The 25225-nt window shown below is 39.9% G+C and overlaps 3 protein-coding genes across 6 annotated transcripts in view; 1 reads left to right on the top strand and 2 right to left on the bottom strand.

Moving 5' to 3' along the window:
* The window catches only part of TRAPPC8 (trafficking protein particle complex subunit 8), a 112112-nt gene that overhangs the window by 76322 nt on the left and 10565 nt on the right, over positions 1-25225 (bottom strand). For 3 of the 4 annotated variants that reach the window (XM_021670014.2, XM_021670016.2, XM_021670015.2), the window contains exons 2-5: positions 23384-23578; positions 7519-7608; positions 5928-6102; positions 3266-3419 (exon numbers count right to left, since the gene is read on the bottom strand). In XM_021670014.2, coding sequence (XP_021525689.2) covers positions 3266-3419; positions 5928-6102; positions 7519-7608; positions 23384-23578 — 614 coding nt within the window. Of the gene's footprint in view, positions 1-3265; positions 3420-5927; positions 6103-7518; positions 7609-23383; positions 23579-25225 lie in introns of those variants that run through there. The other variant, XM_064379312.1, reaches the window with a different exon arrangement.
* On the top strand, positions 9083-9884 carry LOC105713501 (ADP-sugar pyrophosphatase-like). Its single transcript, XM_064378985.1, has one exon. It carries the CDS (start codon positions 9088-9090, stop codon positions 9757-9759), a length of 672 nt encoding a protein of 223 aa, XP_064235055.1. The 5' UTR covers positions 9083-9087; the 3' UTR covers positions 9760-9884.
* On the bottom strand, positions 17599-21716 carry LOC105713502 (large ribosomal subunit protein eL29-like). Its single transcript, XM_064378984.1, has one exon. The coding sequence runs from the start codon at positions 20234-20236 to the stop codon at positions 19640-19642; it is 597 nt and encodes a 198-aa protein (XP_064235054.1). The 5' UTR covers positions 20237-21716; the 3' UTR covers positions 17599-19639.

The following is a 25225-nucleotide window of genomic DNA, read 5'->3' as shown; positions in this document are numbered from 1 at the left end:
TATTCTGAGTGTCATGCTTTGAGGGAAATACATAAACTACAACTTAAGAAGAAAGTGACCAGGACAAGAAAATCCGAAGCCACTCCTTGAGAAAGAGTTGTAGAAACTAGGCATATTTAGACTGGAAGAATATAAAGACGACATGAGAATTATCCTTCTATATTTTGAAAGTTTTCTTAATGGAAAACTGACACAGTCACCCCCAAAGGATCAAACATACAAGCAAAGGTCGAAAATTTTTGGTTGATCCTCAAGCAAAATAAGAGAATTTTTGAGTGATCAGACATGCAATGGGTCACTTAATAAGAATATAGTGAGTACTGTCAATAGATGCAGTCATTCATAAGTTTAAAGGAAAATAAAGCATGATCTAATTAAGCATAAAATTAAGCATGATCAGGCATTGGATGTAAAAACCTTTAAACTATTCTCCAACCTTGAACTTCTCAGATTCTAAGGCATAGATTTCTGATATTTCTGCGTTCTGTTAAAAGTTCTCACATGGGACAATCTGCTTTATGTTCCGCTTCACAACCTTAAGTAACTAAACTCTAAAGTAAATTTTTTCAGTACAGATCTTATTCTTAGAATGGCCCTAAAATAAAGTTCCTTCATATCCAGTTGGTACTTCTTTGCTTAGAGACTTTTACCCAGCATTATCTTAAAGAACGTCAGTAATCACCTCAATATTAAAGCCATTAAAATATCAGGATAGCACTACATCTAAAGATTCCATTTCTGAGCTAAAAATAAAGCAAATAAACAGCGCAAACAATACTTGTATTAGAAGATCGAAAATTACATAAGCTTTATAAATGATATTTTTAAAATGTCACAAAAAGAGTACATAAGGTAGTTTAACTGAACAAATATATTTTCCATTTACTTAAGAATTTCTGGGCCAGGCACAGTGTTTCATGCCTGTAATCCCAGCACTATGAGAGGCCGAGGTGGGTGGATCAAGAGGTCAGGAGTTTGAGACCAGCCTGACCAACATGGTGAAACCCCGTCTATACTAAAAATACAAAAAACTTAGCATGGTGTGGCAGCGGGTGCCTGTAATTCCTGCTACTGGGGAGGCTGAGGCAGGAGAATCACTTGAACCCAGGAGGCAGAGGTTGCAGTGAGCCGAGATTGTGCCACTGCACTCCAGCCTGAATGACAAGAGCGAGACTCCATATCAAAAAAAATAAATAAATAAAAAATAAAAAATTTCTGGGCCAGGCACGTGCACTTTGGGAGGCCAAGGTGGGTGGATCATTTGAGGTCAGGAGTTCAAGACCAGCCTGGCCAACATGGTGAAACCCCATATCTACTAAAAATATAAAAATTAGCCAGGCATGGTGGTGGATGCCTGTAATCCCAGCTACTCGAGAGGCCAAGGCCGGAGAATTGCTTGAATCCAGGAGGCAGAGGTTGCAGTGAGCCAAGACCGCACCACTGCACTCCAACCTGGGCAACAGAGCAAGACTCTGTCTCAAATAAATAAATAAATAAAAAGAAAAAGAATTTATGGTCAGGTATGGTGCACTTTGGGAGGCTGGGCCAGGGGGACCAATTGAGGTCAGGAGTTTGAGATCAATCTGGCCAACACGGTGAAACCCCATCTCTACTAAAAATACAAAAATTAGCCAGGCATGGTGGCAGGCGCCTGTAATCCCAGCTACTCAGGAATCTGAGGCAGGAGAATCGCTTGAATCCGGGAGGCAGAGGTTGCAGTGAGCCGAGATTGTACCACTGCACTCGAACCTGGGTGACAGAGGGAGACTCTGTCTCAAAAAAATTTTTTTCTAGGCTGGCAGGGTGGCTCACGCTTGTAATCACAGCACTTGGGAGGCTAAGGCCTGGGTGACAGAGTTTTATTAAAAAAAAAAATCTTCTAAACAAAAAGTGACTGTTATCTGAACTAAGCCTAGGAACTTGACATTTGACTACTACCAAGTGGCATACTACTGTACCTCAGAAGTCTGACAAAACATCAAACACCCATCAGTTTAGGCCAACCAGGACAATTAATCCTATTCTAGAACTCACGGGAAAGTTAAAGGGAAATGCCCACCCACCTAAAAAGTAGGAGCTCCCAAAGGTGGTTATAAAAGCATTCTGAAAAGGTAGGAGGGAGGCTGGGCATGATGGCTCATGCCTATAATCCTACCATTTTGGGAGGCCAAGGCAGGTGGACCACCTGAGGTCAGGAGTTTGAGACCAGCCTGACCAATACGGTGAAACCCTGTCTCTACTAAAAATACAAAAATTAGCCAAGTGTGACAGTGTGCTACTTGGAAGGCTGAGACAGGAGAACTGCTTGAACCCAGGAGGCGGAGGTTTCAGTGAGCCAAGATAGTGCCTCTGCACCCCAGCCTGCACAACAGAGTGAGACTTCATCTCCAAAAAAATAACTTAGCCAGGCATGCTGGTGGGTGGTGGGTGCCTGTAATCCCAGTTACTAGGAAGCTGAGAGAGAAGAATCAGTTGAACCCAGAAGGCAGAGGTTGCAATGAGCTGAGACTGTGCCACTGCACTTCAGCCTTGCTGACAGAGCAAGGCTCTGTTTCAAAAAAAAAAAAAAATGTAGGGGTCAACCCCAGAGTATGTAGATAATAAAGAACTGACTGTAGGCATTCATAATGAATTAAATGGACAAGTCAGAAATTCTATTCTGCACCTGTCTAGCCTATGTAATTCAATTCTTAACATGTAATTCAGTTTTAAAAGAAAAAGATCAGGCCAGGTGCAGTGGTTCACACCTATAATTCCAACACTTTGGGAAGCCAAGGCAGCCAAATCACTTGAGGTCAGGAGTTGGAGACCAGCCTGGCCAATATGGTGAAACGCCACCTCTACTAAAAATACAAAAATTAGCCAGGCATGGTGGCGCGTGCCTGTAATCCCAACTACTTGGGAAGCTGAGACAGGAGAATCGCTTAAATCTGAGGAAGCTGAGGTTGCAGTGAGCCAAGATTGTGCCACTGCACTCCAGCCTGGGCAACAGAGCAAGACTCTGCCTCAAAAAAAAAAAAAAGAAAGAAAAAAAAGGCCAAGAACAATTCACACTGATATTACATACCTGAAAAGAGTATACATAAGGGGTTACTGCAGTTGGTTAAAACCAGCTTTTAAACCACTGATCTAAGAGCTCACCCCTGATAGATCAAAACTGACCAGATTCCACACAATTAACATTAATAGTTATACTAGTTAAACCAAAACGTAAAAACTGAAATGTAACTTTCGTGGTTTGCTTCATTTTATTTTTTACATATACCTGGTTTTGAATACTATTTTTCTGGAGATACTGACTCCAAGGATCTGGTATCTGTTCATCTGATGCTCGATTAGATGTTCGAGAATTAATTTTAAGTAAATAGCAACCCTGAGTTCCATATTTCTGTTTCATTTCTTCATAAATTGATTCAGCTCTAAAATAAAAAATAGAAAAAAATCTGGAGTAAAAAAGGAGCAGGTTTTAGGCAATAATAGATACTAAAGTAGTGCAAAAATAACACTAATCCCCAAAAAAGGCAGAACAGAAAATTAGGATAGAATAACCTAAAAGCTAAAACAAAAATCATAATCCCAACTGAAATTCAGCTAGCTCAGATACCACCTTAAAGCAGAGATATCAGTGTGTTCCGTGGAATAAAATTCTGCAAGATACTCCTCTGCATTATTCAAAGAGAGAGCTCTAGTGGTCAGACTACATTGTCGGGGGACTACAGTAAATAAAACAAGTGTTTTAACCTGGTGTGTAAATAAAACAAGTGTTTTTACCTGGTGTAGTGGCTCACACCTGTAATCCCAGAACTTTGGAAGGCTGAAGTGGGAAGATCTCTTGAAGTCAGGAGTTAGAGACAATCCTAGGCAACACAGGGAAATCCCATCTCTACCAAAAATAAAATTAACCAGGCATAGTGGCACACACCTATGGTCCCAGCTGCCCAGAAGGCTGAGATGGGAAGACTGCTTGAGTCAAGGAGGTCAAGACTGCAGTAAGCCATGACTGCACACTGCACTCTAGCCTAGGCAATAGATTGAGACCTCCATCTCAAAAAAAAAAAAAAAGGAGAAAAAACAAGGAAAAAAAAACCTGGAAAACCTTAAAGCACATTCAAATGCAAATGCTAATACTATGTAAGCAAGAAGCTTAGCCAACAACAAAATCATATTATGCATTAAAAAATTATGGCTGGATAAGTAAAATAGTTACAGAAAATCTGTATAAATACAGATGAAAATATATGTGTAAGTGTACACATACTCAAGGATAATAAAGCAAACTCCTGGTCATGTTACTAATGATACTGCTAAACCTAAGAACCATTGATTTAATACTTGAATTACTACCTAAATATCCTAGTTACAACCACTCAATATGGAAGATACACTCCAAATTCAATTGACAGAAACTAATTCTACAGTCATTTCACATTTTTTCTATTAATATGGTACACTTTATCAATGAACTACAGACATTTCAAAACATTCTAAAGATTAGTAATCTTCAGAGTAATCATTTGCTTCTACAGAAGAAAATTTAATAAAAAGATGGTGGTCCATGCTCAGAACGACGGCAGGTAATGAGTATTAAATTGTATTTCTTCAATGGCACTGAGGCATCAGAATACTTTTGAGACAAAACATTAATTTGCTCCACATCTTGAACCAAAAGCAAAAATAAGCTCCAAAGCCATACAAGTAAAATTACTGTGTTTATCTTATTTTTCAAGAATTTATTTTTAAAGACAATCTATTCACATATCCTGAATATAAAAGAACTACTGCAAACAACAAATGATGAATATTAAAGGGAACATAAAAATTAAATGTTTGAATGTTTCTAAGTCTATGAAAAATATCAAGGCTACAAATATAAAGTAACAAATATTAAGTCACAAGAGAGTAGACAGTGGAAAAAAAAGTACCTATAAGAAAGATAGGCAGTGAAGACTGAGAGGAAAACTAAGAAGCAGAAAAGAACAGAGAAAGAGAAATAATTTTATATAAAACCAGAAATAACATCTAAGACCTACAGTTGTAAAATGACAAGTGTTTCTGTGTAGACTGTATAAGAATTATACATTAAAAAGAAAGTTTGGGTAAGCATATGAAATCTAACATAAAGCCAGGCACAGTGGTTCACGCCTGTAATCCTACCACTTGGGGAGGCCAAGGCAGGCGGATCACCTGAGGTCAGGAGTTCGAGAGCAACCTGGCCAACATGATGAAACCCCACCTCTACTAAAAATATAAAACTTAGAAAAATTTAAAAAAATACAAAATTACCCAAGCATGGTGGTGTGTGCATGTAATCCCAGCTATCTGGGAAGCTGAGGCAGGAGAATTGCTGGAACTAGGGAGGCAGAGGCTGCAGTGAACCAAGATTGCACCACTGCACTCCAGCCTGGGTGACAGAGCTAAACTTCAGCTAAAAAAAAAAAAAAAGCTGGGTGCAGTAGCTCACCAGAAAAATCCCAGAACTTCGGGAAGCTGAGGTGGGCAGATCACGAGGTCAGGAGATTGAGACCAACCTGGACAACATGGTGAAACCCATCTCTACTAAAATATAAGAAATTAGCTAGGCATGGTAGTGCACGCCTGTAGTACCAGCTACTGCAGAGGCTGAGGTGGGGAATCGCTTGAACCCAGGAGGCGGAGATTGCAGTGAGCCAAGATCGTGCCACTGCACTCCAGCCTGGCAACAAAGTGAGACTCCGTCTCAAAACAAAAAAAAATCTAACATAAAATAACGTGGCTGTTGAATATAATGCCAGAATAAAACATAAACTGAAATGCTTTATTAATAATAAAGTTCACATTAAACTTTTACGTTCTTGTATCAAAAATAAATCTAAAACATACACAAGCTATCTCCAAATTAATGTTAAATCATTTAACTGGAAAAATTTAAAATTAAAAAAAAAACTTACCTCTGTTCGTCTCCTGCACTTACATCATGTAAAAGTACATAATATTTAAGTGTATTTGGTATAAACCACTTGGGGTAGGAATAATCACTGTTGTGCTGAATTCGATGCTGTTCTTGTGACAACTTTGAAAACTGTTCCACAGGTTCAGCTTCACTAGATGACGCTACCAACATACCTTGCAAACCGTATTAAGGTAATTATCGCTTATTACTTAATGATAAATATTGTCCTATTGAGATTAACTTTAAAGAGATACTTTCTTTCTTTTTTTTTTTTTCAGACTAAGTCTCCCTCTGTAGCCTAGGCTGGAATACAGTGGCGTGATCTCGGCTCACCGCAGCCACCACCTCCCAGGTTCAAGCAATTCTCTTGCCTCAGCCTCCAGAATAGCTGGGATTACAGGTATGTGCCACTGCATCTGGCTAATTTTTTGTATTTTTAGTAGAGACTGAGTTTCACCATGTTGGCCAGGCTGGTATTGAATTCCTGACCTCAGGTAATTTGCCCTCCTTGGCCCCCCAAAGTGCTAGGATTACAGGCATGAGCCACCTCACCTGGCAATATTTTCTCAGCTAAAAAAAACCAAACACAATTTCACAGATTTTCACTGCAAGCACAAAATAATTTCTCCAACACTCCAAATAATTCCGCACTCCAGATAATTCTACAGATTTTTTTGTTGACAGTTTTTTAGGCCATTAACATGTAAGAAAACCCATAAAAATAAAAATGGACAACTGTACAACTTCAACAGAATGAATTCTGCTGAATCTTGCTCCTGTCCATTCTATCTTGCTGCAGTTACAAACTCCACCCTACCTCTTAACTTTTGTTGGTAACCTCATTAAAAAAACTAAGCCACAATCATCAAAAAAGAATATCCATTAAAAAATTACCAAAAATATGCAATTTTTTTTGAGACAGAGTTTTGCTCTTGTTGCCCAAGCTGGAGTGCAATGGCACAATCTTCACTCACCACAACCTCCGCCTCCTGTTCAAGTGATTCTCCTGCCTCAGCCTCCCCAGTAGCTGGGATTACAGGCGCCTGCCACCACGCCCAGCTAATTTTTCATATTTTTAGTAGAAGCAGGGTTTCACCATGTTGGTCAGGCTGGTCTCGAACTCCTGACCTCATGATCCGCCTGCCTGGGCCTCCCAAAGTGCTGGGATTACCAAGCGTGAGCCACCACGCCCAGCCTGTAAAATTTAATTTTTAATGCATCTCAGGATAAGCAGTCAATTCTGAGGCAATCAACAAAAGCAGTTAACTTTGTTTACATTTTCTTTCTAAAATGACTAAAAAACTTATTAAGCATGAAATAATCATGCTAGAGGCTAAAGAAAAATAAGTAAGCTCTCTGTAGTCTTATTTTATAACCAAAAACTAAATCGGTTAAAAAATTGTTAAAGCAGTCCTCTAATTAGGAGGCCATTTAACAAAATAATAACTAAAACTCAATGCATCATCAATCAGTAAAAAATAATTTCTCTATTCTCCATGTCCTTAACAATTTTGCCTTCATTAACTATTTCTGAGATTAATAATTTCCATAATATTTGATTTTAGGAGAACATAAATGTCAAAGGATACATGCTAAATAGTGGTTCAGAAATTCATGATCCGATGCTGGCATTGACTGAAGAAAGGTTTCTCTATAAGACTCAAACCATGGAGTAGTGGCTAAAATTAACAATATACAAAACAGTTAAAATTTCTCAATAGCATCAGTTTACAACAGACAAAAATTTCAAGTCTATACTCCTAAAAGGTATAAAAAATAATTTATAACAGCAAAGAAGCATTTTTCACCTGTACGTGTGTGTATATATAAACTGTGCATAGGGCCTAGCGTGGTGGCTCACGCCTGTAATCCCAGTACTTTGGAAGGCAGAGGCAGGTGGATCACCTGAGGTCAGAAGTTCGAGACCAGCCTGGCCAACATGGCGAAACCCCGTCTCTACTAAAAATACCAAAATTAGCCGGGTGTGGTGGCACACGCCTGTAATCCCAGCTACTTGGGAGACTGAGGCAGCAGAATTGCTTGAACCCGGGAGGTGGAGGTTGCAGTGAGCCAAGATCACATAGCCGCACTCCAGCCTAGGTGACAGAGCGAGACTCCATCTCAAAAATAGTAATAATAAACTATGTATGTATGTACACATACCTTTTCAGCCATTCACAAGAATATATTCACAGAAGAATATATTCATATATTCCTGGGAGTATATATATATTTGCAAAACTAAAACTGAATTATTCCCAAACCTAATGCTCCCACAACATACTTACCTATTAATGTTCTGAATATTACTTACATGAGTAAAAAGATTATTTCTTTAGAACTCAAGTTCTGTGACCCTGCCACTAGTTACACTGCCATAAGTAGATCCTTTTCAGAAATAACACTTAGCATAGAAGTTCTCAACTCAGCATGATTTTGACCCCTAGGAAACATCTAGCAATGTGTGAAGATATTTTTGGTTATCACTTCTGGGGTAGGTGGGTTATGTTACTGGCATCGAAAAGGTCAGGAATAATGCACAACATCTCACAATACAAGACAGCCCCCACAATAAAGAATTATCTAGCTCAAAATGTAAATGGTGGTATGGCTGATAAATCTTATTTTGTAATTTGATTACTTGAATGACAATAACAAAGCCTCTTTAAATGAAATTTCAAAGCATACTTACCTTATAATCAAATACAAAGAAGTGTATTTTCATTTTTTCTATAACTGTACATAATGTAATTCTTAAAAAGTCAACTCTTGTTCCATCAAGCATTTTATATCACAACTGTTCTTTTTATTTGAACTTATGTAAACTTAGTGGTTTCACTAGGTTTTAAGCAGATTATCACAGTTGTATATCACAGTTTTACTAAAAAGACTCCATTCCTAGCTATTTATGCTATCAAACTTTATATTCCTTTTGCTTTCATCTTAACCACTGAAAACAGCAAATGTGAAGCAAAGGAGAATCCCAGGGCATACACTCAGCATGCACGCACACAAAAAGAGCTTTAGTCTCGAAAGAGGAATTACTGAAGTGTTGAGAAAGGAATTTTAAGAAGTTTACGACTCCGCCTTCGCCCTAGACGCACGTTGACCCGGAAAGGTGAATTTCTCACCAGAGGGCGATAAAAACTAGTTTGAAAATGGAGAGCCAAGAACCAACAGAGCCTTCTCAGAATGGCAAACAGCATATTATTTCAGAGGAGTTAATTTCAGAAGGAAAACGGGTCAAGCTTGAAAAAACAACATACATGGATCCTACTGGTAAAACTAGAACTTGGGAATCAGTGAAACGTACGACCAGGAAAGAACAGATTGCTGATGGTGTAGCGGTCATCCCTGTGCTACAGAGAACACTTCACTACGAGTGTATCGTTCTGGTGAAACAGTTCCGACCACCCATGGGCGGCTACTGCATAGAGTTCCCTGCAGTTCTCATAGATGATGGTGAAACCCCAGAAGCAGCTGCTCTTCGGGAGCTTGAGGAAGAAACTGGCTACAAAGGAGATGTTGCCGAATGTTCTCCAGCTGTCTGTATGGACCCAGGCTTGACGAACTGTACCACACACATTGTGACAGTAACCATTAACGGAGACGATGCCGAAAACCTAAGGCCCAAACCAAAGCCAGGGTATGGAGAATTTGTGAAAGTCATTTCTTTACCCAAGAATGATCTACTGCAGAGACTTAATGCTCTGGTAGCTGAAGAACATGTTACAGTGGATGCCAGAGTCTATTCCTACGCTCTAGCGCTAAAACATGCAAATGCAAAGCCATTTGAAGTGCGCTTCCTGAAATTTAAAGGCCAAAGATGACACTGGCCATTTCTGTAAACGAGACCACCAGGCCTTCTTCACTAAGACTTTGTCTTCAACTTAGCTTAATGTAGATTTGAAATTAGCTTTTTCATAAAATAAAAGCAGCACAGAATGCAAGAAAAATAAAAATAATAAATAAAAAAGAAAACAGTAAATGTATTATTTCTGCTTACATTATAACACTCTATTAAATAACTGAAAGGGCTGAAGAAAAAGTCATTCATTTTAACCAAATAGCATTCTAATCTGGTGTCAAATATACAAAAATTTGAACTCCAGCAAATGCCTCTAGAGAATGACCCATATGTTACATATAGTCTGAGTGGAGAGCAACTACTATCACAATTTCATGTTCACTGTTACAGAAGAGGAAATAGGCAGGGCATGGTGTCTCATGCCTATAATCCTAACACTTTGGAGGCTGGGTGCGGTGGCTCACACTTGTAATCCCAGCACTTTAGGGAGCCAAGGCAGGCAGATCACTTGAGGTCAGGAGTTTGAGACCAACCTGGCCAATATGGTGAAACCCCATTTCTTTTTTATTTATTTTGGAAAAAAAAAAAAGGAAGAAAGAAAGAGAGAAAGAAAAAAAAACCCATTTTTTGAAACCCCATTTCAAAAAAAATAAAAAAATAAAAAAAATAAAAAAAAAAAAAAAGAAACCCCATTTCTATTAAAAATACAAAAATTAGCCAAGCATGGTGGCACATGTCTGCAATCCCAGGTACTTGGGAGGCGAGGCAGGAAAATCACTTGAACCTGCGAGGTGAAGGTCGCAGTGAGCTGAGATAACGCTACGGCACTCCGGCCTGGGTGGTAGAGTGAGACTCTGTCTCAAAAGAAAATAAAAGAAAAGAAAAAAACAATCCTAACACTTTGGGAGGCTGAGGCAAGTGGACAGTGTGAGTCCCAAAGTTTCAGACCAGCCTGGGACACGTGGCGAAACCCCATCTCTACTGAAAAAAAAAATACAAAAAATTAGCCAGGTATTGTGGTGTGTGCCTGTAGTCCCAGTTACTCAAGAGGCTGAGATGAGCTGATCACCTGAGTCCAGAAGTCAAGGCTGCAGTCAGATGAGAATGCACCATTGCACTCCAGCCTGGGCAACAGAAGTAGGACCCTGTCTCAAAAAATACAAAATAAAAACAAAATAAAAGAGGAAAAACATTCCCAGAAAACATTATGATCTATATGAAAAATGGCAAAAATTGGAGAATAAATGACACACTAGCATCTGTCTTAACAATAGGAAACCAACTTGTTGCCCACCAGTAACATATACCCTTCTCCCCAACTCATCAAAATTAGTCTTTACCTGAAATTTAATATATATTTAGTACCAATGAGAAAACAAAGAATACGTAATGAAAATTTTGGTTAAATAAAAAGGGATTTCCACATATATAAGGAAATTACTATCTCCACCTTTTTAAATTACTTTTTCTATTTACTTTGTTGCTTCAATGTTTCTTGAATTGAACAAATAACAGATAAATTATAGTCATATGAAACTGGGTTTGTTTCATGGTGAGGGTGGAAAGTTCTGGATAAACAAAGCATATCTTCCAAAATAGTTCTTCTTAGCAACACTATCTGTAATGACACTGAAAGACTAGAAAACGCCAGGCACAGTGGCTCACGCCTGTAATCCCAGCACTTTGGAAGGGTGAGGCGGGCGGATCACCTGAGGTCAGGAGTTCTAGACCAACCTGACCAATATGGTGAAACCCCGTCTTTAAAAAAAAAAAATTAAAAAAAAAAAAAACCGACTAGAAAACACACGTGTTCATCAGGAGAAAACTGATGAACAATAGTTCATGATGAACAACAAATGTCTCATGAGAATGACCCATATATTCTATACCGTCTAATTAGGAGATTTACTACTATAACAATTTCATGTTCATTCTTATAAAAGAGGAATTAGGACTGGGGCAGTGGCTCATGCCTGTAATCCTAGCACTTTGGGAGGCTGAGGCGGGCAGATCGCTTGAGCTCAGGAGTTTGAGACCACGTAGGCAACATGGTGAAACCCCACCTCTACTAAAAAAAAATACAAAAAATTAGCAGGGTGTGGTAGTGCACATCTGTAGTCCCAGCATTCTAATGACGCATAAATAAATTATGACCTATCCATTAAGAAGATACAATAGCAGCTGTAAAAAAAAGGAGAAAATCTCTACATATTACAATGAAGTGCTGTCCCAGTTAGGGAAAAAAGTATTCTGGCTGGGCGCAGTGGCTCATGCCTGTAATCCTAGCACTTTGGGAGCCCAAGGCGGGCGGATCATGAGGTCAGGACCAGCCTGGCCATCACAAGCTCAAGACCAGCCTGGCCAAGATGGTGAAACTCCATCTCTACTAAAAACAGAAAAATTAGCAGGGCATGGTGGTGTGCATCTGTAATCCCAGCTACTCAGAAGGCTGAGGCAGCAGAATTGCTTGAACCTGGGAGGTGGAGGTTGCAGTGAGCCAAGAGTATGCCACTGCACTCAAGCCTGTGTGACAGAGCAAGACTCCGTCTCAAAAAAAAAAAAAAAAGATGACAGCAAAAAAGTATGCATTTTTGTGCAAATGTGCAAGTAAAGAAGAAAATATGAAAGCCACGGCTATATTTGCTTATAGTTTAAAAGAGAAGTAATAGAAGAATAAATCTACTAACATTTAATTATCTACACAAGAGAGAAGAGAAAGAAGAGAGATAAGAAAGGAGAGGGATCTACTAAGTCCTGTGAATAAAGAGATCTTTGACATTTGACTCTCAGAACCGCCTCTAATCCACATTGACAGCCTCGGAGTCTTTAGCAGTGTATAATGTAGCTTTCTCATCTCACTTTCTGGAAAAGGAATGTGATTAAATATTTCATTTATTACTCTTTGATTTTCTTGTATCTGGTTTTACTCTCAGGATAAAATTATCCAATTACATATATATTTAGAGGAAGAAATGAAGGGGAAATTCCAAATGTTTATGGCACTGTCTTACTGCCTGAAAATTGAATGAAATCAAATTTATCACAGTTGTTACCCCTAATTACTCAAAAGACCTTTTGCAAACTGTATTATATGAGTGCTTCTCCCTCTTTAAGACAAAAGAAGAATGTAACCCAAAACTGTCATTTTTTCTTAATGTTCATCATAAAAATACTAAAAGAGTAACTGTAATTAGACTTTTATTGTGTTTTAAATAAAGTAAGGTCTATGTGAGGGAAAAAAAAGAACAGGGGACACGAATAAAGGACAAACCTCTGTATCTTGCTTTATAGTTTTGACTTTGAAATTATGTTAATGTACACATAACTAAAAATAAATTAAAAAGTAAAAGACATACATGTACAAACATACACAGACATACTCTTAAATTGAAATAACTTTCTAAATACTAGCAGTGACTGGTGGCTTGTGGCTGGGTGTGGTGGCTCATGCCTGTAATCCCAACACTTTGGGAGGCTGAGGCGGAGGGATCGCTTGACTGCAGGAGTTAGAGACCAGCCTGGGAAACATGGCAAACCCATTCTCTATAAAAAGTACAAAAATTAGTCGGGAGTGGTGATAGGAGCCTGTAGTACTGTCTACTGAGGAGGCTGAGGTGGGAGGATCACTTGAACCCAGGAGGTCAAAGCTGCAGTGAGCCAAGATGGCACCACTGCACTCCAGCCTGGGTGACAGAGTGAGACCCAGTCTCAATATAAACAAACAAAAAAGAAAAAAACAAATTTCCTTGCACTTATCTTGGAATAAAAATCACTATTTTCCTCATACCCCTTTCTATCTCTACATGTTCTTTCTTTGGAATTGAAATAGCAACTACGTTTTCCTACTGAATTTTTCTGCTCATGTTCAGTGGCTAACACCTGTAATTTCAGCACTTTGGGAGGCTGAAGCAGGCAGATCACTTGAGCCCAGGAGTTCAAGACCAGCCTGGGCAACATGAGAAAACCCCGTCTCTACAAAAAATGCAAAATTAACCAGGCATGGTGGCCCACATCTGTAGTCCCCGCTACTTGGGAGGCTGAGGTAGGAGGGTTGCTTGAGACCAAGAGGCAGAGGTTACAGTGAGCCAAGATGAAGCCACTGCACTACAGCCTGGGTGACATGAGACCCTACCTCAAAAAAAAAAAAAAAAAAGTATATTCAGAATGTAGTTTTGGTAAGGAAGGGTAATATGGTCTTCCTTCCTTTTAAATAAGATGCAGCCCAAGGAGGTGCCTTACAGTAGAAGGGAAAGAAGCTAAGAAACACTGTTTTCTTCAGGTGTGTGGTTTATCCTACTTGAGCCCAGGAGTTCAAGACCAGCCTGGGCAACATAGTGAGACCCCATTTCTAGTTTTAAAAATAATAATCACCAGCAGTGGTGGCTCACACCTGTAACCCCAGCATTCTGGGAGGCCGAGGCAGGCAGATCACTTGAGTCCAGGAGTTCAGGACCAGCCTGGCCAACATCATGAAACCCTGTCTCTACTAAAAATATAAATAATAATAATAATAATAACATTTTTTGTGAATCTGCCTGAAGAGTTCAGCTATAGTAACTGCCTCCACCTGTTTTTAAATGCAAATAGTAATCAATCCTCTCATATGAGGAGATGTTGGCAGGGACCTGAGAATGCAAGTAATATAATTAGATAAAACAATTTCTTACAACCAAATCATAACTACATTGTTCCTACAAATTATCTGCCAAACCACTTTAATAGAAAAAAAGGCTCATCAGGATACAGAAAGCCAGAGAGCAGATTTGAGAATCCTTCTCTGGATAAACTAAATAGCTCAAAGAAAAAAAACTATACATAACACCAAAAGCATTGGCAACAAAAGTCAAAATAGACAAATGGGACCTAATCAAACTCCACAGCTTCTGCACGGCAAAAGAAACGGTCATTAGAGTGATTCAGCAACCAACAGAATGGGAAAAAATTTTTGCAGTTTACCCATCTGACAAAGGGCTGATATCCAGAATTTACAAAGAACTAAAACAGATTTACAAGAAAAAAACAAACAAGCCCATTCAAAAGTGGGCAAAGGATATGAACAGACACTTTACAAAAGAAGACATACACGAGGCCAACAAACATATGAAAAAATGCTCATCATCACTGGTCATTAGAGAAATGCAAATCAAAACTACATTGAGATACCATCTCACGCCAGTTAGAATGGCGATCGTTAAAAAATCTGGAGACAACAGATGCTGGAGAGAATGTGGAGAAATAGAACACTTTTACACTGTTGGTGGGAGTGTAAATTAGTTCAACCATTGTGGAAGACAGTGTGGCGATTCCTCAAGGACCTAGAAATAGAAATTCCATTTGACCCAGCAATCCCATTACTGGGTATATATCCAAAGGATTATAAATTGTTCTACTATAAGGACACATGCACACGAATGTTCACTGCAGCACTGTTTACAATAGCAAAGACCTGGAACCAACCCAAATGCCCATCGATGACAGACTGGACAGGGAAAATGTGGCACATATATACCATGGAATATTATGCAGCCATCAAAAACGATGAGTTCGTGTCCTTTGTAGGGACATGGATGAACCTGGAAACCATCATTCTCAGCAAACTGACACAAGAACAGAAAATCAAACACCACATGTTCTCACTCACAGGCAGGTGTTGAACAATGAGAACACACGGACACAGGGAAGGGAGCACTACACACTGGGGTCTGTTGAGGGGAAATAGGGGAGGGACAGCAGAGGGTGGGAAGGTGGGGAGAGATAGCATGAGGAGAAATGCCAGATATAGGTGAAGGGGAGGAAGGCAGCAAATCACATTGCCACATGTGTACCTATGCAACAATTTTGCATGTTCTTCACATGTACCCCAAAACCTAAAATACAATTAAAAAAAAAACTATACATGATAAAAATTGGGCAACCCTTAAGCCTCCTCATAGCCGTACCAATAAAGTCTACTAATTGATATGCTTTCTTATACTCAGTCAGGGTTTTTGTTTTTGTTTTTGTTTTTGTGTTTTAAAAAAGACAGGGTTTCACCATGTTGGCCAGGCTGATCTTGAACTCCTGACCTCAGGTGATCCGCCTGCCTCGGCCTCCCAAAGTGCTGAGATTACAGGCGTGAGCCACCATGCCCAGCCTCAGTCAGGGTTTTAATGCCTCAATTTGAAACAGAAAATAATGCCAGGTGTTACCAAATATTTGAGGTAAGTTGTCCAACATGAAATAAAGATAAAAACAAAAATAATATGAATGAAAAAAAAGGCACAGGATAGAAGAAAACTTAAAAAAAAAACAATTAGCCAACAACAATTTACTACTATCTTCACAGTTAAGATACTATAACATTAAACAAGAATAGCATGGCACAAAAAAGGAAAATCTAGAGAACAGTAACTTCAAAAACAAACAAAAAAGACAGCAAACATTAAAACTTCAATAGAACGGTCAGAAGATAAAGTCAAGGATATTCATACCTAGAAAGTAAAACAAAAAGACAGAGATAGACAATTTTAGAAAAAAAGACAAGAACCTTAGAGGATCAACTCAGGAAGTTCTACATCCAACTAACAATAGTTCCAGAAATAACAAAGAAAACAATGGGGGAGAAATTAACAAAGAAAGAATACAAGACAGCCTCTCAGGTCTAAAGAGTGAACGACCAGACTGTCAAAAGAAGCTGCTCAGTAAGAGTAAGTGAAAAAGGAGTTATAACCCTCAAGATGAAATTTCAAAATAGCAGGGATAAAGACCGCCAAAACTTCTAAAAGTTGGAGGGATAGGGTTAATACGTATAATGGCTTCCAGCTTTTTAAAAGCAATGCTTAAAGCTAAAAAAAAGTGGATCAATTCTGAAGAAAATGATAACTAACAATGTACACAGTCAAACCATCAATCAAGTATATAAAATAAGAACATTTTCCAACATTTATTCCTCAAAAATTTTATTTTCCATACACCCTTTCTCAGGAAGCTACTAGAGATGTCCTTTACCATATCAAGAAAATACACCCAAAAAATATATGAATGAAATACTACAGAGAAGTGGAGGGAAGGAAATCCTTAGGATGACAGCTGTGGAGTGGGCCTTGCACAACAACCAGTCCAACAGAAGACTAAACACTATTTTCCAGCTTTTATTCCATTCCATTATATTCTCTGTGTTTTTAGAACTTTCTTCTAATCAATCCTTTCCCCCAACCGAAGTATTTTTTTTTTTAAATAACACCACAATTGTATGTGTATCTATTTATGCAGGTTGACCCTTTGGAGAGCCACAAACCATTTTAATACCTAAGATTTTTTGTCCCCCCAGGACCAGTTTTTACCATATAGGAATGATATTATCAGTAATGAGAATATATGCAGCAACAAGAGAGATTCCTGGAAGGAGCTCTTGATAAATGGGTTATCTGACAAATCTCTCAAGCAGAAAATTCTTTCAAAGTTTGAGAGACTTGCAACAGACACAAAGAACTGAACAAAATTTTTTTTTTTTTGAGATGGTGTTTCACTCCTGCTGCCCAAGCTGAAGTGCAATAGCGAGATCTTGGCTCACTGCAACCTCTGCCTCCTGGGTTGAAGCGATTCTCCTGCCTCAGTCTCCCAAGTAGCTGGGATTACAGGTGCATGCCCAGCTAATTTTCTATATTTTTAGTAGAAACGGGGTTTCACCATGTTAGCCAGGCTGGTCTCAAACTCCTAACCTCAGGTGATCTGCCTGCCTCAGCCTTCTAAAGTGTTGAGATTACAGGCACAAGCCACCGAGGAGCCCAGCAGCAAGATGTTTTTAAAAAGACAATTACTAACTCCTGAAAACACACAAGCCTCTATCAGAAAGCCCAATAATTGGTTAAGCAGTGAAGAAGTGAACAACATTTAGCCATATTATAAGCAGTGAATATTAACCAAAAACTATGAGATGGAGGGAAAAGGATGGGGAGTAATTAAGCTAAATCCTTACCAATCATAATAAGAGGTCAATAAATAAAATTTATTTAAATTTAAAACTTATTATGCCATAGACAGCCATATAAAAATACTACTTAGGGCTGGGCGCAGTGGCTCAAGCCTATAATCCCAGCACTTTGGGAGGCTGAGGCAGGTGGATCACGAGGTCAAGAGATCAAGACCATCCTGGTCAACAAGGTGAAACCCCGTCTCTACTAAAAATACAAAAAATTAGCTGGGCATGGTGGCGCGCGCCTGTAGTCCCAGCTACTCGGGAGGCTGAGGCCGGAGAAATGCTTGAACCCAGGAGGCAGAGGTTGCAGTGAGCCGAGATCACGCCACTGCACTCCAGCCTGGGTAACAAGAGTGAAACTCCATCTCAAAAAATAAAAAAGAAAAAAAAGAAAAATATTACTTAGAAGCACATAATCAATACCCAAAGAGATCACTTTTGTTTTTTTCTTATTAAGTCTTTTTATCATTATGTCTACGTACACATATCATTTTGATAATTTTTTTTTTTCTTTTGAGGCAGAGTCTCGCTCTGTCACCCAGGTTGGAGTGCAGTGGCACAATCACCTTTTGTGGCAATCACACGTTTTTTTGTACCCTTGACCTTCCAGACTCAAGCGATCTTCTCACTTCAGATTCCCGAGTAGCTGGGACTACAGGTATACACCACCACACCCGACTAATTTTTTTTTTTGACACAGTCTCACTCTGTGGCCCAGGCTGGAGTGCAGTGGTGTGATCTTGGCTGACTTCGACCTCTGCCTCTAGAGTTCAAGTGATTCTCCTGCTTTAGCCTTCTGAGTAGTTGGGACTACAAGTGCCAGCCGCTGGCTAATTTTTGTATTTTTAGTAGAGAGAGGGTTTCACTGTCTTGACCAGGCTGGTCTTCAACTCCTGACCTCAAGTGATTCACCCATCTCGGCCTCCCAAAGTTCTGACTGAGAGCCACTGTGCCCTGCTACTAGCTAGTTTTTTTAAAAAGTTTTTGTTCAGATGAAGTCTCAATATGTTGTCCAGGCTGGACTTGAACTCCTGGCCTCAAGTGATCCTCCCAGCCTAAGCTTCCCAAAGTGCTGGGATTACAGACCTGAGCAACTATGCCTGGCCTTGATAAATTTTTTAAAAGTAACAGGTACATGGGCTTTGGAGGCTAGCAAAATATTTGCAGCATGAAAAACATACTTTTGAGCTCAGCATTTGAGCTCATTCCTCTCATCTCAGCACCTTGAGAGGTGGGAGGAGTGCTTGAGGCTAGGGGTTTGAGACCAGCCTAGGCAACATAGCAAATGGGTGGACCCAGTCACTCATGCCTATAATCCCAGCACTTTGGGAGGCCAAAGCAAGCAGATCACTTGAGGTCAGGAGTTCTAGACCAGCATGGTCAACTTGGCAAAAACCCCATCTCTACTAAAAATACAAAAATTGGCTGGGCATGGTGACTGACACCTGTAATCCCAGCACTTTGGGAAGCTGAGATAGGTGGATCACCTGGTCTGGAGTTCGAGACCAGCCTGGCCAACGTGGTGAAATTCCATCTCTACTAAAAATACAAAAAATTAGCCAAGCGTGGTGGTGGGCTCCTGCAATCCCAGCTACTTCAGGAGGCTAGGGCAGGAGAATTGCTTGAAATCAGAAGGCAGAGGTTGCAGTGAGCCAAGATCATGCCATTGCACTCTAGCCTGGGCAACAAGAGCAAAACTCTCTCAAAATAAATAAATAAATCATGAATAAATAAGAAAAATAAATAAATAAATATAAAAGAAAAAGATATTTTTGTGTTTTTTTGGTTTTTGTTTTTCATACTTTTGTGTTTTTTTTGTTGTTTTTTTTTTTCCTGCCTCAGGTTTATTTGTACTAATAGCACAGAAGGACCCCAGCCCCATGCAGATGGCAGCCCCGGGGGGTTGCACCAGTTCTTCTGTTCTCATGTTGGCAGATAGAGATATCTACTCTGAAGCCTTTGTAGGGGCCTGGGCACCTTTGGGAGCCTGAGCTGGAACTGAAGCTGGAACTGCAGCCTGGGCCTTGGTTTGATCCTTGGCCTTGGCCTTGACCTTTGGCCGGCAGAGCCTGAGCCCCTTGGCAATGCGAGCACGAGCACGCTTCCCAAGCCTGGGGTGGGCAATGTAGGCAAGTCGATCGAGCTTGCGGCTGACACCCTTTGGGATCTTGGGCTTAACCTCCTTGGGCTTTACAAGGGCCTTGATGGCCTCGGCACGTGCACTCATGGCCTTGGCATTGTTGGCCGGCATCTTCTTTAGGCCCTTCTTGTTGTGCTTCTTGGCAAAGTGCATGTTCCTCAGGAACTTGGGGTCCACCCCCTTAAGAGATTCGTATCTTTGTGATCGGGGTTTCTTGATATCATTTCTGTGCCATTTTCGGGACTGGTTGTGTGTGGTGTGGTTCTTAGACTTGGCCATGTCTGCACCTAAGCCGCGGTTCCTGAAGCGCCTAGGACCGGAAGAGCTTTCATACTTTTGTTTTTTAAATATGATAGGCCATCCCTCTCTGTGCCCCTTTAGCACTTTTGGCATACCAGACATGCCATAGCTCTATTACAATGTATTGTGATATTAATGTATTATAAATTAGAACGTAGAATGATTACATTAATACGTTTGTCTCCCTACCAGATTATAAGCTTATTAAAGCATGTTTTGTTCATCTCTGTATCTCAATACAAAGCATACAGCAGGAAATCAATAAATATTTGTTGCATGACTAACAAAATTATTAAGATCCTGTAAAACAGAATCACAGATAAAGGTCTACAAGAGGACTTAAGAAAGAATCCAGCCAGGCTGAGGATGGTGGTTCACGTCTATAATCCCAGCACTTTGGGAGGCCAAGGTGGGCAGATCACTTGAGGTCAGGAGTTGGAAACCAGCCTGGCCAACATGATGAAACCATCTCTACTAAAAATACAAAAATCAGCCAGGCCTGGTGGTAGGCACCTATAATCTCAGCTACTTGGGAGGCAGAGGCAAGAGAATCTCTTGAAACCAAAGGTGGAGGTTTCAGTGAGCCAAGATCATACCACCACACTCCAGCCTGGGCGACAGAGTGAGACTTCATCTAAAAAAAAAAAAAAAAATCCAGCCAAACTCCTGTTTTCAGAGATGGAAACAGAGTCTCAGAAACACTAAATGACTCAGCTGGGCATGACCCCTTATGCCTGTAATCCCGACACTCAGAGAGACCAGGGTGAGAGGACCACTTGAACATAGTGAAACTCCGTCTCTACAAAAAAACTTAAAAATTGGCCAAGCATGGTGTTGTGCAGCTGTAGTCCTAGTTACTTGAGAAGCGTAGGTGGGAAGATAGCATAAGTCCAGGAGTTCGAGGCTGCAATGAGCAATGATTACACCACTACACTCCAGTTTGGGTGACAGAGCCCTTGTCTCTTTTAAAAAAACATATTAGCCTGGCATGGTTGATAGGCTGAGGTGAGAGGATCACCTGAACCTAGGGAGGTCGAGGCTGCAGTAAACTGTGATAGCACCACTGCACTCCAGCCTGGGCGACAGAGTGAGACCCTGTCCAAAAATACTATAAATAAAAATAAAAGGAAACAATATGTGACTTATTCAAGTTATCCAATTAACTAATGACTACGATAGTATAAAAAGTTGGACACTCCGCCATTTGATACATTGCTTTTCACACTACAATACTGATGAGAGGAAAATAATAGTTCAAATTATACTTCTTTCTTCAAGAAATACCCAAATTTTTGCTTCATGTTGAAAACATATGCTAAGAACTGCCCAACTATGTACTATATACTGAAATTCAAATTCTTTTGATTGTTAAAGATAACCATAACATTCTCAACTTAAAATTATCAAGTTGACCCACTTTGCTGGAATTAAAACTAAAAGCAAAGAAAGAAAAAAAAATTATAGGACACTTAAAATAATTCTACAAATATTTTAAACTATACGAGTACAAACAACTAACTTGGTGACCTAAAATATATCCGTTTCAAATTCTCTGCATATGTTTAGGAAAATCTTTTTTTTTTCTTTTTGAAGCAGAGTCTTGCTCTGTTGCCCAGGCTGGAGTGCTGTGCCGTGATCTCAGCTCACTGCAATCTCTGCCTCCCAGTTTCAAGCGATTCACCTGCCTCAGTCTCCCAAGTAGGTGGGATTATAGGCACAGGCCACCATGCCCAGCTAATTTTTGTATTTTTAGTAGAGATGGGGTTTCACTACATTGGCCAGGCTGGTCTCAAGCTCCTGACCTCCCGTGATCCGCCCGCCCTGGCCTCCCAAAGTGCTGGGATTACAGGCGTGAGCCACCACCCTGGCTGCTTAAAGTATTAGATTATAAACTATTCTGGCCTAGAAAAATTATTTCATTAGACTGCTGAGGCCAAGCGCAATGGCTCACGCCTGTAATCCCAGCACTTTGGGAGGCCAAGGCGGGCGGATCATGAGGTCAAGAGATCAAGATCATCCTGGCCAACACGGTGAAACCCCGTCTCTACTAAAAATACAAAAAAATTAGCCGGGCGTGGTGGCACGCGCCTGTGGTCCCACCTACTTGGCAGGCTGAGGCGGAAGAATCGCTTGAACCCAGGAGGCAGAGGTTGCAGTGAGCTGAGATTGCGCCACTGCACTCCAGCCTGGTGACAGAGCAAGACTGTCTAAAAAAAAAAAAAAAAGACTGCTAAAATATGCTAAACTGATGTACTTCGAATATTTTCCCTTTAAAATATCTACCTCATGTCTATTAATATTAAAAACAGTTAAACCAAATACTGCTAAGCCACTTTAGATATTAATATATAATTTCAGGTCAGGAACAGCGGCTGATACCTGTAACCTCAGCACTTTGGGAGGCTAGGCAGAAGGATCACTTGAGGTCAAGAGTTCAACACCAGCCTGGGGAATATAATGAGACCCCCATCTTTATAGAAATTTCATTTAAAAAATAAAATACATGGCCAGGCATGGTGGCTCATGTCTGTAATCCCAGCACTTTGGAAGGCTGAGGCAGGCAGATCACGAGGTCAGGATATCAAGACCATCCTGGCTAAAATAGTGAAACCCTGTCTCTACTAAAAATACAAAAAATTGGCCAGGTGTTGTGTCATGCACCTGTAGTCCCAGCTACTCAGAGGCTGAGGCAGGAGAATCGCTTGAACCTGGAAGGCAGAGGTTGCAGTGAGCTGAGATCACGCCACTGCACTTCAGCCTGGGCAACAGAGCAAGATTCTATCTCAAAAAAATTAATAAAATAGAATAAAATACATATGTATATATACTATTTTACCTACCAATCTTGTTATGAAAACATTTACCATTCAAGTTAAAGACATACTCACAAAAGACTACATATTTACACATATTTTATAAGCATTTCCTTCACTTAACACCCCAAGCAAAATAAAAATACATTAAACTTAGTGCTTTTTATGTATTACTTATGTCACAAAAGAATTTTTTTTAATTTACTGTTAGTTCTTTCATTCAACAAATATTTATTATGCATATGTTCTAGAAACTACTTTAGGTCCTGTAATAAAATAAATATGCAAAGTTCCTAGGATGTTTTCAACATTGTATTCTCAGGCTCTAGCACTTAGTAAGCTCTTAAATATATGTTGAATGATCTCCCAAGTCAGAGAATTGCTTTTCCTAACCAAAGGAAATTTCACTCAAATAATAATAAACCTTGTTACATACCACTGATGTTAAGGTCATAATCTCCTGCTGTAATCACATTAGCTACTAATCCTTCTGCAGGCTGACTGCCAGAAACAACATCATTCAAAAGCTTCCGGATGGCTCCAGGCTGAGGTGGCTGGGTGACAATGTTGCTTACTGCTATCTTCAAATTTTTAATTACGTGAAGTTGATTATTAGGATCTCTCATATGAACTTTAAGGAAAAAAAAGAAAAAACTTGAAATTAATTCTACACAACGCATAATAACCCAAAATTGGACTAATGGTTTACAAACAAAAAGGATGCTCAAATCAGAAGCCAGCAATTCCAAGTGGAACATTCTTCCACAAATATAAATGGCTGAAACATTTCCTCATATACCAAAAGGGCTAGCTAGACAGTTTATTAACCACAGGATTCCTTCCTTTCTCACTGCTGCTCAGCTTTCCTACTGTAGGTTCTTTCCTTTCCTACGTTTGCAGTTGTCGGAAACCAATCACCATCCAGACCACTTCTCTAATTCTCACCTCACACTAAAGCTGGTCCAAGGCAACATAAGGTCTGTGGTATTAACAATAAAAACAGCAAAGGGAAAAAGAAAGGGGAATTAAATGTTGCACTTGGGCTTCCTTCTGCTTTCACTAGTCAGCCTACATTCTTAGCCTTTTTCACTCTCATAAAACTCAATGCCCACTCCAGTGCACGATGCTGTGGTGGAGACTGTGGATGTGCAGGGGCAACAGGTATGTAGAAACTCTCTGTACTTTCTGCTCAAATTTGCCATTCATCTAAAACAGGTCTAAAAATTAGAACCTACTTAAAAAAAAAAAAAAACTGGCTGGGCGCAGTGCCTCACACATGTAATCCCAGCACTTTGGGAGGCCAAGGCAGGCAGATCACGAGGTCAAGAGATCAAGACCATCCTGGACAACATGACGAAATTCCGTCTCTACTAAAAATACAAAAAATTAGCTGGGTTGGTGGGGGGCGCCTGTAATCCCAGCTACTAGGGAGACTGAGGCAGGAGAATTACTTGAACCCGGAAGGTGGAGGCTGCAGTGAGCCGAGATTGCACCACTGCACTCTAGGCTGGGTGACAAAGTGAGATTCAGTCTCAAAAAAACAAATGTCCACATTCCTTCTCCCATCCCAGTACTTCCTGCCACCACGGTGCTATAGTCCTTGCTTCAGCCTATACAATTTAAAATCAGTAAGTAGTTTAGAGCTTCAGTACTGGGAATAGGTTCTGAGGCAATTACAGCAAGAAGACAGTGCCCACAGTCCACAGAACAAAATGTGAGCATATTTTTTCGCATAATCGTACAAAATGTTCCACAGTAGCATTAAAAGCAGTCCATTATAATGATTAAGGACTCAGGTTTTTGAGTTGGACTTTAAATCTCAACCCATTACTTATCAATTGGGTTACCCTGAACAACTTTTCTGTGCTTCAAATTCCTCATGTGTACAGGTGATTACTATCTACTTCACAGGATTATTTTAAGGATTTAGGTGAGCTATTGTTAGATAGTAAAGTGTGAAGAACTGAGCACCATGCTCAATAAGTAATGGAGGCAGTACAGCAGCAGCAGCACCAGCAGATACAACATCATCTACTTCAACTGCATCATGGGTCATCATCTAAAATAAGAGGCAACTTTGGGTAAATGGTCTAGATACTTACAAATAAAGAATGACCTTTTATTCTCAATGGAAAATGCCTTATACCAAAATCCAGGCCTGCCATTCCCTCTACCTATCCTTACATACATACATACATATATATATTTTGTTTGTTTCTTCTTGAGATGGAGTCTTGTACTGTCACCCAGGCTGGAGTGCTAAGGCAGGATCTCAGCT

Source organism: Aotus nancymaae, unplaced genomic scaffold (assembly GCF_030222135.1).
Source record: "Aotus nancymaae isolate 86718 unplaced genomic scaffold, 86718_ANA_hifiasm-v0.15.2.pri h1tg000020l, whole genome shotgun sequence".
NCBI lineage: Eukaryota > Metazoa > Chordata > Mammalia > Primates > Aotidae > Aotus > Aotus nancymaae.
The sequence above is the reverse complement of the archived record's forward strand: the minus strand, read 5'-3'. Positions and strand labels throughout refer to the sequence as shown.